Source organism: Schistocerca nitens, chromosome 3 (assembly GCF_023898315.1).
Source record: "Schistocerca nitens isolate TAMUIC-IGC-003100 chromosome 3, iqSchNite1.1, whole genome shotgun sequence".
Lineage (NCBI taxonomy): Eukaryota > Metazoa > Arthropoda > Insecta > Orthoptera > Acrididae > Schistocerca > Schistocerca nitens.
Genome location: NC_064616.1, coordinates 807578897 through 807591743, shown reverse-complemented (window position 1 = coordinate 807591743; position 12847 = coordinate 807578897). Strand labels below are relative to the sequence as shown.

The window sequence follows — 12847 nt, the reverse complement described above, 5'->3', positions numbered from 1 at the left end:
CTTCTTGAAGCCCCCTACCCATTCATAGCTTATGTGGGAAGTTAAATTATAATTGTGGGTGTCCTCCATGATCTTAAGGTGTAAAATTGAAACACTAATGCTGTTTATATTTTACTGATAATGCATAAGTAGTAACATGTGACATAAAAGTGAATAGCCAGGGTGCATGCATGGGAAATGCAGAAGGCTGCAGACTGTTTTGAAATGCATAAGACTGCAGACTGTTTTGAAATAGACACGAAGAAAGGAAGATAAGTATATTAAAGACAAGAAAGTTCATGCATCTTGTTTTTTTTTTTTTCTTCACAAAAACAGTTAGTAAAGGTTTCAATGTGGCTATTACTGAGGCAGAAGTGCTAGTGGAGCAGTGTGAGATGCAGAAATGGTTCAGCTCTGGTGAGTTGTCTGTAGTGGCTGTTGTACTGGGAGACACTGCAGACGCAGGTACAGATTGTTTTTCTTCATTTAATGTAGAAGATTCATCTATTGTTCTCAATGACTGAGGGACATTGGCTCTTTCTGATTCCACTGATGCTGATACTACAATAAGTTCTTTATCAGACAGTGTGATAGTGTGTTGCACTACTTTAGAGTCTTTGATAGCATTCAATATTGCAGCACTGATGGCTTCTTTGCCTTTCATGTTTCTGTGAAGACCATGCTTTGTAAAATTCTCTCTGCAATCACTATTTATCCTTACATATGTAGCATTAGGATAACTTCTACATATCTTGCCGAAAAGTCTGTTGGCAGTAATAATCTCAGTATACACGCACGATTTTTCCGTGAGATCATATCTTTGAGAAATACTAACAATGAAAAATTTAACTTCAGGCATTTTGCAGATTACTTCCTTTAAACTTTTCACACCACATCTAGTTTCATTGTGGTATATATCATTGGCATCATATCACACATGTGTTACCACTCATCAGGGATTTTTTTACAGATGTTTAAAACTTCAAATAGTGGAGCTCCTGGTTGGATTATGCCTGTTACCTTGAATCCTGTTTCATTAGTACTCATAATTTCAGCTATAGCTCTACCATGGCTGTCTGTGAGAATAAAGGCTTTGTTTCTATTTTCCAATGTGTATTTTTTGGTTTGGGTTTGTTTACAAATAGGACTAACTGCTTTGCTTCACTCACTCTTCTTACCAAATTTTCAACCATTTTTGCATATTTTGTGACAAAATCAAGATCTTTTCTAAGTTTATTCTCTACAGTGCAGCCCACTACCCATCATGAGGCTGCACAGATTAGATTAGATTAGATTAGATTTACTTTCATTCCAATTGATCCGTAGTGAGGAGGTCCTCCAGGATGTGGAACATGTCAGAAAAACAACAATACATGACAAATATTTACAACTAAAACAAATAAGCTAATGTACCACTCCACAGGTCCCAAGTGGAATGATCGTCATTTTTTAATGAACACTAAGAGTCATTTTACAAATACTATTGCACTAAATTTAAGATAAAAAAGTTTTTTATTTATTTATAAGGTAATACAACTACTGTAATACTTATTTACAATGAACACATTACTGCACTGAAATGGTGCATAAGTTAGATTATACTAACACACACACACACACACACACACACACACAAATTTTCAATGAACACGTTACTGCACTGAAATTGTGCAGAAGTTATGTTGTACTTATATACAAATTAGTTGGTTTTACTAAGAAATTCATCAATGGAGTAGAAGGAGTTGGCCACCAATAAATCCTTTAGGCTTCTCTTAAACAGAGAGTGACAGGAGCAGAGTAATGAAAGGGGGTGGAGCAACATTCATCAGGAAGCACCTTAAGATGGCAATAAGTCTGTGTGCTAAAACATAGTGGAAAACTTATGATGTACCCAGGTGGACACCCAAGAATTCTACAAATCATATATTAGTTCCTTAAAGGAAAACTGGACCATGTCAGTGTGATGCTCTATCAAATAAGATGGAAGCACATTGTCCAGAATGGCTTAACTTTTCACTCTAAGTATTTTGAACTATGGTGTTTGAATCAACTTCAAGTGAGTGACAGGTTTAATTTCTATAAATCTATAAATTAAGTGCTCTGCTTTTGAATGGATTCAACAATAAATATATAAAATTCATATTTGATGCAGAATATTAGTAATGATGAAACAATCATGTCATTAATTTTTTTAAAAAAAGGAAGAAAATGATATCTAGTTACCTGCACACAAATGATCTCTCTTCTAGACATCTTTCTTGACACTCAATTTTGCTTATTCCTGGATAGGCTGCATTGACAAACCCCCGAAGTTCTCGGCTAATAAATCTTTCATATACCCAGGGAACATTGCAAGTAGCACCTTAAATAGTAAGTTCAATTACATTAAAATCTCATTTTTAACTGTGATTCAAGTTTATATAAAATTGCTAAAGATACACAAATTATACAATGTGGACATAAAGGGTTTTGTCCATATCTGATGAAAATACCCAAAATGAAATTAACTTGGGCATATGTTCTGCTTATATTAAATGCATTTTCTCAAAGATAGTTTTTTATTCTTTATACAAGTATATACTATAATAATAACTGAGTTTGAAATTTTGGGAAAAGTATTTCCATAAGACAGCTGTATGGAATTTAAAACAGTCTGCACTATACACCCACTGATGTGGTTACTCACAGTGAATTACTAAAAGGCATGTAATACTGAGTGATACAGAGTTTGGCCAAAAGGTAATGAAAATGAACCTTCCCTTCCACAATGGGTCTAGGGGGAGAAATGTTAAATGTTCTCTCTTGGATGAGTAGTGAGGATATCACATATACAGCTGAACCTTAGTCAACTTTCTAAGAACTAACTTCACTAGTTAGAAACAACCGTTATTTCAGTAATGCATGACATGCCACAATGCAATGTTGTCTCTAGTGTCCTTTCTTGTAAAACTCAGGAAAATCAGCAAGGAATGAGCTGAGATGTTATGAAAAGTCTACACAAAGCAAGCTCTGCTCTCTGGTTGAGTTTTCTGGTGGCACAGCATAAGCTGTTGCAATGCTGCCCTGTGGGGCATGGGTGTTGAGGAGTGCCTCTCAGCTCACTCACAGGTAGGCACGTCTAGTGTAGGATGCCAGGCTGCCTGCCAATAGCCCTCTTACACACTGTTCTGTGCATTTGTGAACCATTGGCCACTGCTGCCTGTCAGCATGAGGCCAGGGAGTATATGGTCATGTACACTGCAGCCCGTCTGCCTGACTACCCGAGTGTCAACTGTTTGCTCATCCCTGCCCACCCCGGCTCACAGGTGCCCCACTGCCAGCAGGGAGACACTCGAGCTGGAACATCCTATAGTGCATTTAAAATTAGTTGCAGCTTTTGACGTTTGGCTCACCAGAGGGGACATGACTCCATTGCCCAGGTAACACCAATGGCTAGCTGGCTTCCCCAACCACACTGCCAGCAGTTCAGTTGGTAAAGCATTCCTGTTGCCACACCATTGATAAACAGCATCACATGGTGTCACACATTAGAGGCACCTATGTTAAAATCTGCTTCTTTTGCCTAAACACAGCAGAGTTTACAGGTATACATCTCACTAATGTTCTAATGCAGTTGAAATTGTGACAGAATCCTAAAACAGTGTATTATTAAACTAGCAACCAAGAGCAAAGCATATCAGTAGTTATGAGAAAGCCCATTCTCAGTATAAATATAAATGTGCAGCTTCTTCACTTATATTGTTGCAAAACCCATAGCAATTCTCATTTCACAGGCTACTGATGGTCTTTAAATATTACATTGTTTCATTTTAAAAAATCTGTAGTTGCTTGAGTCTCGGTCCGGCACACAGTTTTAATCTGCCAGGAAGTTTCATATCAGCGCACACTCTGCTGCACAGTGAAAATCTCATTCTGGAAACGTCCCCCAGGCTGTGGCTAAGCCATGTCTCCGCAATATCCTTTCTTTCAGGAGTGCTAGTTCTGCATGGTTCGCAGGAGAGCTTCTGTTAAGTTTGGAAGGTAGGAGACGAGGTACTGGCAGAAGTAAAGCTCTGAGGACAGGGTGTGAGTTGTGCTTGGGTAGCTCAGTTGGTAGAGCACTTGCCCGCGAAAGGCAAAGGTCCCGAGTTTGAGTCTCGGCCCAGCACACAGTTTTAATCTGCCAGGAAGCTTTGTGAATCCAGTTGTTTGGGAAAATCTGCATGTGAGAAGAATTTTATGTAAAAAGTGTTTGCAACATTTGGACCAACAATCAAAATAACATTTGCACCTTAATTTCATAAAAACAGGATGATTGTTTAACAAAACTGATTGGCATTTTCTGACAGAATAAAAAGAAAAAAAAAGCAAGTGAGTATTTTTTTCTGTAGAAAACTCATCCAGAATAAGTTAGTAACAATAAGATAAATAATAGATGTATAAGTTTATTGGTAGGTGCTCAATCACTTTAGAGAAAAGGTCATGCTAATAAGGCCAAAGGACCCATGCAACGTCATTTTATTTCCTTGCGCCAAATCTGATCTCTCAGCTCATTTTGAGACCATATCATTTAGGCTGCTGTGATGAGGACTTTCAACAGTATTTGCTTTGAATACTGCCAGTACTTTCAAGTAGACTGGCAGCAATGTTGGATTCAGTGTAAAGACTGTAAAGGAATTGGTTTGAATATAACTAACTGTATCTGAGCTGATTTCAGTAAAAGTGTTTTTTCTGGTATCATTCTCATTACTTTGGGGTAGACCCTGCATACATAAGGCACAGTTCAACATTATGCTGTTAAACATTCTTTGATATATGAGTCTTTAAGTAGAGTGGCTGCAATGCAAAATGTGTTAATCATAAGTGATTTGACATGGTGTAATTATTGGAGAAATGTAGCAGACACTTAAAGCTTTAGTTGTAATAATGAGTGGAGAAGCTAAAAGTGTACAGCATATTATTTGTAATACAATGCATGTCAAGCAAAGGGAAGCATCCAAAACAGGAGGCGGAAAGAAAATGAGACTTGGTGGGTTGAGAGGTTATGTGATGTTATTTGAATGATTACATAATCAAGCCACAATTACAACAAACTTGGCAGTATGAACCTACTTATCAGTATGATGCTGCACCTCCTCTAACCCAGATGCATGGACTGATTCATATGGGAAGTATGTCATAAGGCCATTGTATTCTCTCCTGGAGTGACTGGTCCACAACTGCTGTACCTGTTCCTCGATATCCTGGACACTGGCATTAGGACAGAGTTGTCATCTGAGCTCATCCTACAAATGTACTATCAGGGATAGATCTGGAGATCTTGCTGGCCACAACAGTTCATCTACGTCAAACAGACAGTTCATAGAGACTCATTCCATATGTGGATGAGCAGGGGAGGTAACACATGAGGATGCACGATGTCTGTGACTTACTGTTATGCCATCCTAGTTCCCTCCATCACTACCACCTTGACCTGAAGTCATACTCAATGATACCCTGCACCATAAGCTGGTATAAACATCACTGTGGCTCTCTAAAACATTGAAAGAGTGGAACTTTTGCATAGGTCACCACCATATTCATCGATGATGGTATCCGGTTTAGTGCAGAACTGTGATTCATCACTGAACACAGTGCGACGCCATTCATCCGTGCTTTTTAGTCATGGTACTACTCCAAATGTAGCTATTTGTGATGCAGTGGTAATGGCAGCCAACACATGGGGTAGTAATTCCCTAGTCCAGCTGCTGCTGGTCTCTACTAATGTTGTGTGATGACATGCAATGTTGGAGGGAGTCCATTATTTGCTGTCAGACAGCTGGTGCAAATGTTAAAGGATTATGATGAGCCTGTTGCACAATATGGTGATCTTCCCTTGGGATGGTCAGATATGGTCAATCAGAATCTTGATGATGAGTGTGCCTGCCATCGCGTTTCCATGCTTTTCAACATCAGGCCATGTCACATCCAATTGCCCTATGGCTACGGAGCTGCATTGCAGTGGGTGATGGGGAAGAGATGTGGCAACAGTATGCTGTTTAGCTGGAGGGGCATGCCCTGTGATGCCAGCGGTGTGACCACTGTATGATGGTGTACTTGCACTTGTGCTCTGCTCTATGCCCAGGGTCAGTGACAATGTGGATCCTGGGTAGAGTGGGAAGTGGGTGTGGTCAGATGTCAGGAAGGCATGATCAATCGGCAAGCCCGGGACCATGTGTGTGCTCAAACTCTTGTCATCATGATGGTTGTGTGTCAAAGCTGTGAGCTCATGTCAGGATGAGGGCAGCAGGTATGTCATTATTACATGTCAGGAACAATTTGTTTTTCATACAGTGTGGCTGATGTTGCACAGCAGTTGGCCTAGCATTGGTGAATAGGTAAGAGCCCATCGGCTGAGAATGCACACTGCATGAGTGTGTTGATGGATGAATCATTATCTTCCTGCTGTTTGTCATGAATGGTGAATGTGGAGGTGCCAGGGCAAAATGTTCTGGAATGCAGCATTACGAATCAAAGTACAGAACGTGGTGTGTTGTATGATACAGGAGAGGTGGAATTGGTGTAAAAAGTCCATTACTAGGTACGGTTTTATAATACCCTTAACATAGAATGTCCACATGAGGTGTTGAAATGGTAATCATTGAAGGTTTTGGGTCACAGAAACATGCACTGCAGTCACTGAGCTGGTAGCCTCATGTGGCTGCAATGCCATAGGTTCCTCCTTTGTTGATGAGATGATGAATGGTAGATGGTGGATGTCAGATCTGATGTCAACTGAAAGATGGGGTTCCTAAGATGATGCTGCATGAAGTGCAGCTGGAAACACGGCTCTCAGAAATGGTACCAGTGGAGGCAGAAGCCCAGCGGAACATTTCTCAAACTCTGAGTCAATGAGATCACATTCACGTGCACAGTCAGAGATGTGAAATCCGACAGCAGTTGTTGTCAGTGGAGTGAGGGAAGATTCATTGCAGTAAGACGCACTGAGACAGCTAGAAAGTATTCCCGAATAGATGAACTTGTTGCGGGCACTAACAAGGAGTCACAGGCAGCTGACAGTCATACACAGCATTGTTCAACTGTACCTACACGGATGTGGCAGCATGTTGGGCATGGTCACTTGGAACACAGGCAGGGTTTGCGTCACAGCCAGAAGCAATCATATGGAGTCAGTCAGGCTCAACCACTGCTTGGAAATAACCACACTGGGGCTTATACTGTGGTGAGTGGCTGCCGGCATTGTTGTCAATGGTACAAATGCATTATTAGTGTTTGGGTGGAATGTTCTCGATGCAACTGCCCCACAATTATCTGCAAAGTGAATTGATTAGTGGCAAATGAACGCGAATCCGAGCAGATGGAATGTTGCAGTTCAGTCATTGCCTGGTGTTTCTGCAAGATGGGAACAGCAATGAGGTCCCACAGTAAATCATTTATTGCTTTCAATTGTTCAGCACTAACGTTGTGCGTCAAACTACAGTACTGAAGATGGTCACTGGTACAGCTGACATCTATCAATTGTCGATGAGTTGAATGAGAAGCACTGTATTGTCCAGAACAGAAGTTGTAGCCAGAACGTGCAAATATCAGCACATGTTGGTTGCGTGAGGTGTACACAGCCATCATGAACTGTCAGGGGCATCTATAAAGTGCAAGTATGATATAACTGTGGTATGACTCAGGACGGCATGATATAATGCTTTACTGCACAAATATGTACACAGTAAAGGGTACACATCTGTTCTGCTTGCAAGTTAACAGCATACGGAAGTCTGAGGTCAAATCACAGATATTATACTTATTGTTTGTCATGGGTGATTCACTTTTTTTTGTCAAGCAGTGTATGCACATGAAGATAGACCACTACTTACTAAATAGAAAATGAGCCAAGTGTAAGGCAGGCCTGCAGAAAGGAGAAAAATTGCTTAAATATGTGATAAACATCTTTTTCATAACAATGTCTCTCTCCCTCCCTCCATCACACACAAAGACAGAGAGAGAGAGGTTTTGTGTGTGTGTGTGTGTGTGTGTGTGTGTGTGTGTGTGTGTGTGTGTGTCTTATCTGAAGAAGGACCTTGTTTGAAAGCTAAGCAATTCTATATTGGATTTTCTATAAATGCATGTTTTTTATTTATTTTGCAAGCCATAATACAACAATTTCATGTTGCAACAACTTTGTTGTGACTGCTTTCAACTTCTTCTGAAGGTGTACTCAGACTGATGAGAGGAATAGTATTCAACATGGATGGATATTTGTATACCAGAAAATTGTCCCTATGCTCAAACCCAGAAATATGCTTGAAGAGTTCTAACAAAATGTAACTTACCTACCATCAGCATTTAACAATCACATTTTGAGTTAAATATTGGAAGAGATTCGTCTACCATTACTATTAGTTACTGCAATTATATTTGCACATTTCCTGAATGTTACATATTGTAAAAATTGAAATACCCATTCAAGTTAGGTCTGTCATTTAAATACGTATTTATATAAAGCATTCATGAAGTTCCCTATTTATAACCATAATCTGGCTCCAAAGCAGAGCATCTCAGTTCACCATGAGAACAATGCAATAATTTATTCAATGGGCGATATATACTAAATACATTTGATTTGAAAATTTATGTAGTATATATCACAGTAAAGACTAATTAAGGGTCTTCTAAAACAAAGAGGAAGAGATGTATCATATAATATGGACGATCACCTATCCTTTGTTTGTTGTATCGCAAGGAGGAGGCAGGGGTGAAGGGAGTTACAGGAACAACAGCAAAGTATTTTATTCTGAAAACATTTCAGTTATGTGAGAATTTAGGAAAGACATCTTAAAACTGATAAAAGCTGTTGTATCGGTAAGTTTAAAATGTATTTAATGAATTCTTTAAAACTGTGGTTCACTGCTTGCAGAAGGATATAAGAATTATTGTGTAAATATGTAAATCATGATTTCTCACCCTGCAAACAAATGCCTTCAAAGTATGCAATTCCAGGCACTGGCCTAACATCAATTCGTGCTCCATCAAGGTCTCCTTCCAGTGCTGTGCAGTCATTCCGATTGTAGTCAAGATTAAAACCACGACATCGGGGATCAGAACGACAAAGTTGAGCACATTGTGTTGAAATTCCTGGAATACTGTTCCGAAAGAGAGTGTAACCACGCTGTCCTTGCAGTTCAAATCCAGTAACCTTCTCAAATTCAAGGCGGCCACCAATACCACACAAACCTGAAATTAAATTCAGATTTGTAGAATTCAGTTTTTGACCTCTACAACTCAGACTCTCCAAGAAAGACATAACAAACTAAAGAAATTTATTTACTGTACACTAGAAATTAAAATATCTGGATCTTTAAATTACATAAGTTTGATGCCTAATCACTTTAGTCTTATTTTCTCAACTGAGTATCTGAAAACCTTAACACATAAGGTATGCACATTAAACACACCATATACAAACTTCAGCAATAAAAATGAGCTCTGTAAATAATTCTGGTATAAAGTTTTAACTGTTAATAATACCAATAATAAAAATTTTAAAAAAAATGAAAAGAACAGAGGGCACTTGTTTTAATGAAGGTGTAACTAATTTTGAGGATTTATAGTTTTCTGATAGATAATCCTCTCAAGTAGCACTCCCCACCAGAGAAAAACACCAAATCTAATTTTGTACTTAGTTTTATGTATGTAATTTATTTTGTAATCTATTTTGATTATTCCTAGTTAGTATCTTTCATTATAGGGCAAAATCAGTAATTGTTTCATAACTTAAATTCTATTGTTGACATATAAGCAAATATAAATTCTGCACTAATTATAAACATTTGGAAGACAAAATGCTAGTAATCTGAAAGTATCTATTTGGTTCTATTCGAAAACATGTTAGCAAAGCCAGCCCTTAATTAATTCCAAAGTAATTAACAGTTTTGTCCACAGTATTGTTTGCATAACAATATTTGTTAATTTCATCATTTACACAAATAATCTGGCTTATCTCTTGTAGTAGAAAAAACTGTTAAAAAGAACCAAGTTTTCAATGTATTCAGTTAATTTAATGAGTTAAGCTTTAATTGTAATTTCAGCACCTATTATTGTGATTTTTGGTCACGGGTCAGTCAGTCCGCGGCTGAGTTTCAGACAAGGAACCTGTGTTGGTTAGATCAACAACAATGCATCTGTGAAATAAGTGTTATGCAATTAGGCCATGTGTTAAAACAGTGACAGTGTCTGCTCCATATGTACCTTTCTATTCTTCAAGGACTGTGAACTTTGTGGTTGGGCTTTTATTGCTCGTAGATGTTCAACTGTAAACTATTGTTGCAGTATGTGGATGGTTCACCTGCTAACGATTAATGAGGCTTATGGAAAGTTAAACAACAATGCACTGACCATATTAAATGTGTACATGGGAGGTTGTGAAAGTAAAAGACACTGATGGATACATTATTTAAAGTAGTCCATGTTTAACTTCCATACCCCACTTTTCAGCCAGTAAGTCAACACTGAGGACAATCAACAAACGAAGAAATAAAGCAGGTGGAACCGCCACACACCCTGATCCTAGAGTGAGACTAATTAAAACACATCCAGCCCCTATTGCTGCTGGCAGGGCTGGAACACTGTTGACACAGCATAAAATGGTGGCCAAACTGTTTCAGTGGTGAAACCGGATACACTATGCCTGACTTGCTACTGAGCAGCTGCCTGCCCTGTGTCTATACACTCTGCCACTGCAGAGTTAAGTTCACAGGCTGCTGATACTGCATCATACGCTGGTGTCATCGATTCACCGTTGCGCTTGTGTGCACCATACAATGGCCCTGCCCCAGGCTGTTAACTGATCATGCATCTGCATCAGTTGCTGTGACTGACTTACTGTGGGGCTTGGTGTCACTGCATGCCTGCTGCTTGCATGGGCCTGATAAAGCCATACACTTGCTGAGGTGCTGAAATGCTTCACCCCAATGGTGCCTGCTAGGCTCAGTGGCTTTGTGAGCCAGACACCTCCTGAGGCCACATTCTGAGCTAAGCTACACCACTGTTGAGTGCCAGCCAGCACCTGTTTGACCACAGTAAGATGACATTTTAACTGCTATACTGCTTGCAATTAATAAATTGGCTATCATTCTGTCAGTGCTTCCATGACATTGTGATGGCTGTCCACCTGGCTTCATATACAGGGTGTTTCAAAAATGACCGGTATATTTGAAACGGCAATAAAACCTAAACGAGCAGCGATAGAAATACACCGTTTGTTGCAATATGCTTGGGACAACAATACATTTTCAGGCGGACAAACTTTCGAAATTGCAGTAGTTACAATTTTCAACAACAGATGGCGCTGCAAGTGATGTGAAAGATATAGAAGACAACGCAGTCTGTGGGTGCGCCATTCTGTACGTCGTCTTTCTGCTGTAAGCGTGTGCTGTTCACAACGTGCACGTGTGCTGTAGACAACATGGTTTATTCCTTAGAACAGAGGATTTTTCTGGTGTTGGAATTCCACCGCCTAGAACACAGTGTCGTTGCAACAAGACGAAGTTTTCAACGGAGGTTTAATGTAACCAAAGGACCGAAAAGTGATACAATAAAGGATCTGTTTGAAAAATTTCAACGGACTGGGAACGTGACGGATGAACGTGCTGGAAAGGTAGGGCGACCGCATACGGCAACCACAGAGGGCAACGCGCAGCTAGTGCAGCAGGTGATCCAACAGCGGCCTCGGGTTTCCGTTCGCCGTGTTGCAGCTGCGGTCCAAATGACGCCAACGTCCACGTATCGTCTCATGCGCCAGAGTTTACACCTCTATCCATACAAAATTCAAACGCGGCAACCCCTCAGCGCCGCTACCATTGCTGCACGAGAGACATTCGCTAACGATATAGTGCACAGGATTGATGACGGCGATATGCATGTGGGCAGCATTTGGTTTACTGACGAAGCTTATTTTTACCTGGACGGCTTCGTCAATAAACAGAACTGGCGCATATGGGGAACCGAAAAGCCCCATGTTGCAGTCCCATCGTCCCTGCATCCTCAAAAAGTACTGGTCTGGGCCGCCATTTCTTCCAAAGGAATCATTGGCCCATGTTTCAGATCCGAAACGATTACTGCGTCACGCTATCTGGACATTCTTCGTGAATTTGTGGCGGTACAAACTGCCTTAGACGACACTGCGAACACCTCGTGGTTTATGCAAGATGGTGCCCGGCCACATCGCACGGCCGACGTCTTTAATTTCCTGAATGAATATTTCGATGATCGTGTGATTGCTTTGGGCTATCCGAAACATACAGGAGGCGGCGTGGATTGGCCTCCCTATTCGCCAGACATGAACCCCTGTGACTTCTTTCTGTGGGGACACTTGCAAGACCAGGTGTACCGCCAGAATCCAGAAACAATTGAACAGCTGAAGCAGTACATCTCATCTGCATGTGAAGCCATTCCGCCAGACACGTTGCCAAAGGTTTCGGGTAATTTCATTCAGAGACTACGCCATATTATTGCTACGCATGGTGGATATGTGGAAAATATCGTACTATAGAGTTTCCCAGACCACAGCGCCATCTGTTGTTGAAAATTGTAACTACTGTAATTTCGAAAGTTTGTCTGCCTGAAAATGTACTGTTGTCCCAAGCATATTGCAACAAACGGTGTATTTCTATCGCTGCTTGTTTAGTTTTTATTGCCGTTTCAAATATACCGGTCATTTTTGAAACACCCTGTATCTGCTGCTCCACCAACCACCCTGCATTACTTTTGCAACCTGCAACAAGGTCAATAAACACTCAAGCCATCCTGATCCCATTGCACCATTAATATCCATCATGTCCTTCACATTTCTGACTTTACATGCTTCTTAGAGATATCGGTTGAATACCTTATATCT

General features: G+C 40.2%; 1 protein-coding gene across 1 annotated transcript in view; it reads right to left on the bottom strand.

Annotated features, from left to right (window-relative positions):
- LOC126248836 (uncharacterized) overlaps positions 1-12847 on the bottom strand; it is a 535548-nt gene that overhangs the window by 218856 nt on the left and 303845 nt on the right. Inside the window, exons 13-14 of the mRNA XM_049950252.1 lie at positions 8917-9186; positions 2203-2341 (exon numbers count right to left, since the gene is read on the bottom strand). Of these exons, the coding sequence (XP_049806209.1) occupies positions 2203-2341; positions 8917-9186 (409 nt within the window). The remainder of the gene's footprint in view (positions 1-2202; positions 2342-8916; positions 9187-12847) is intronic.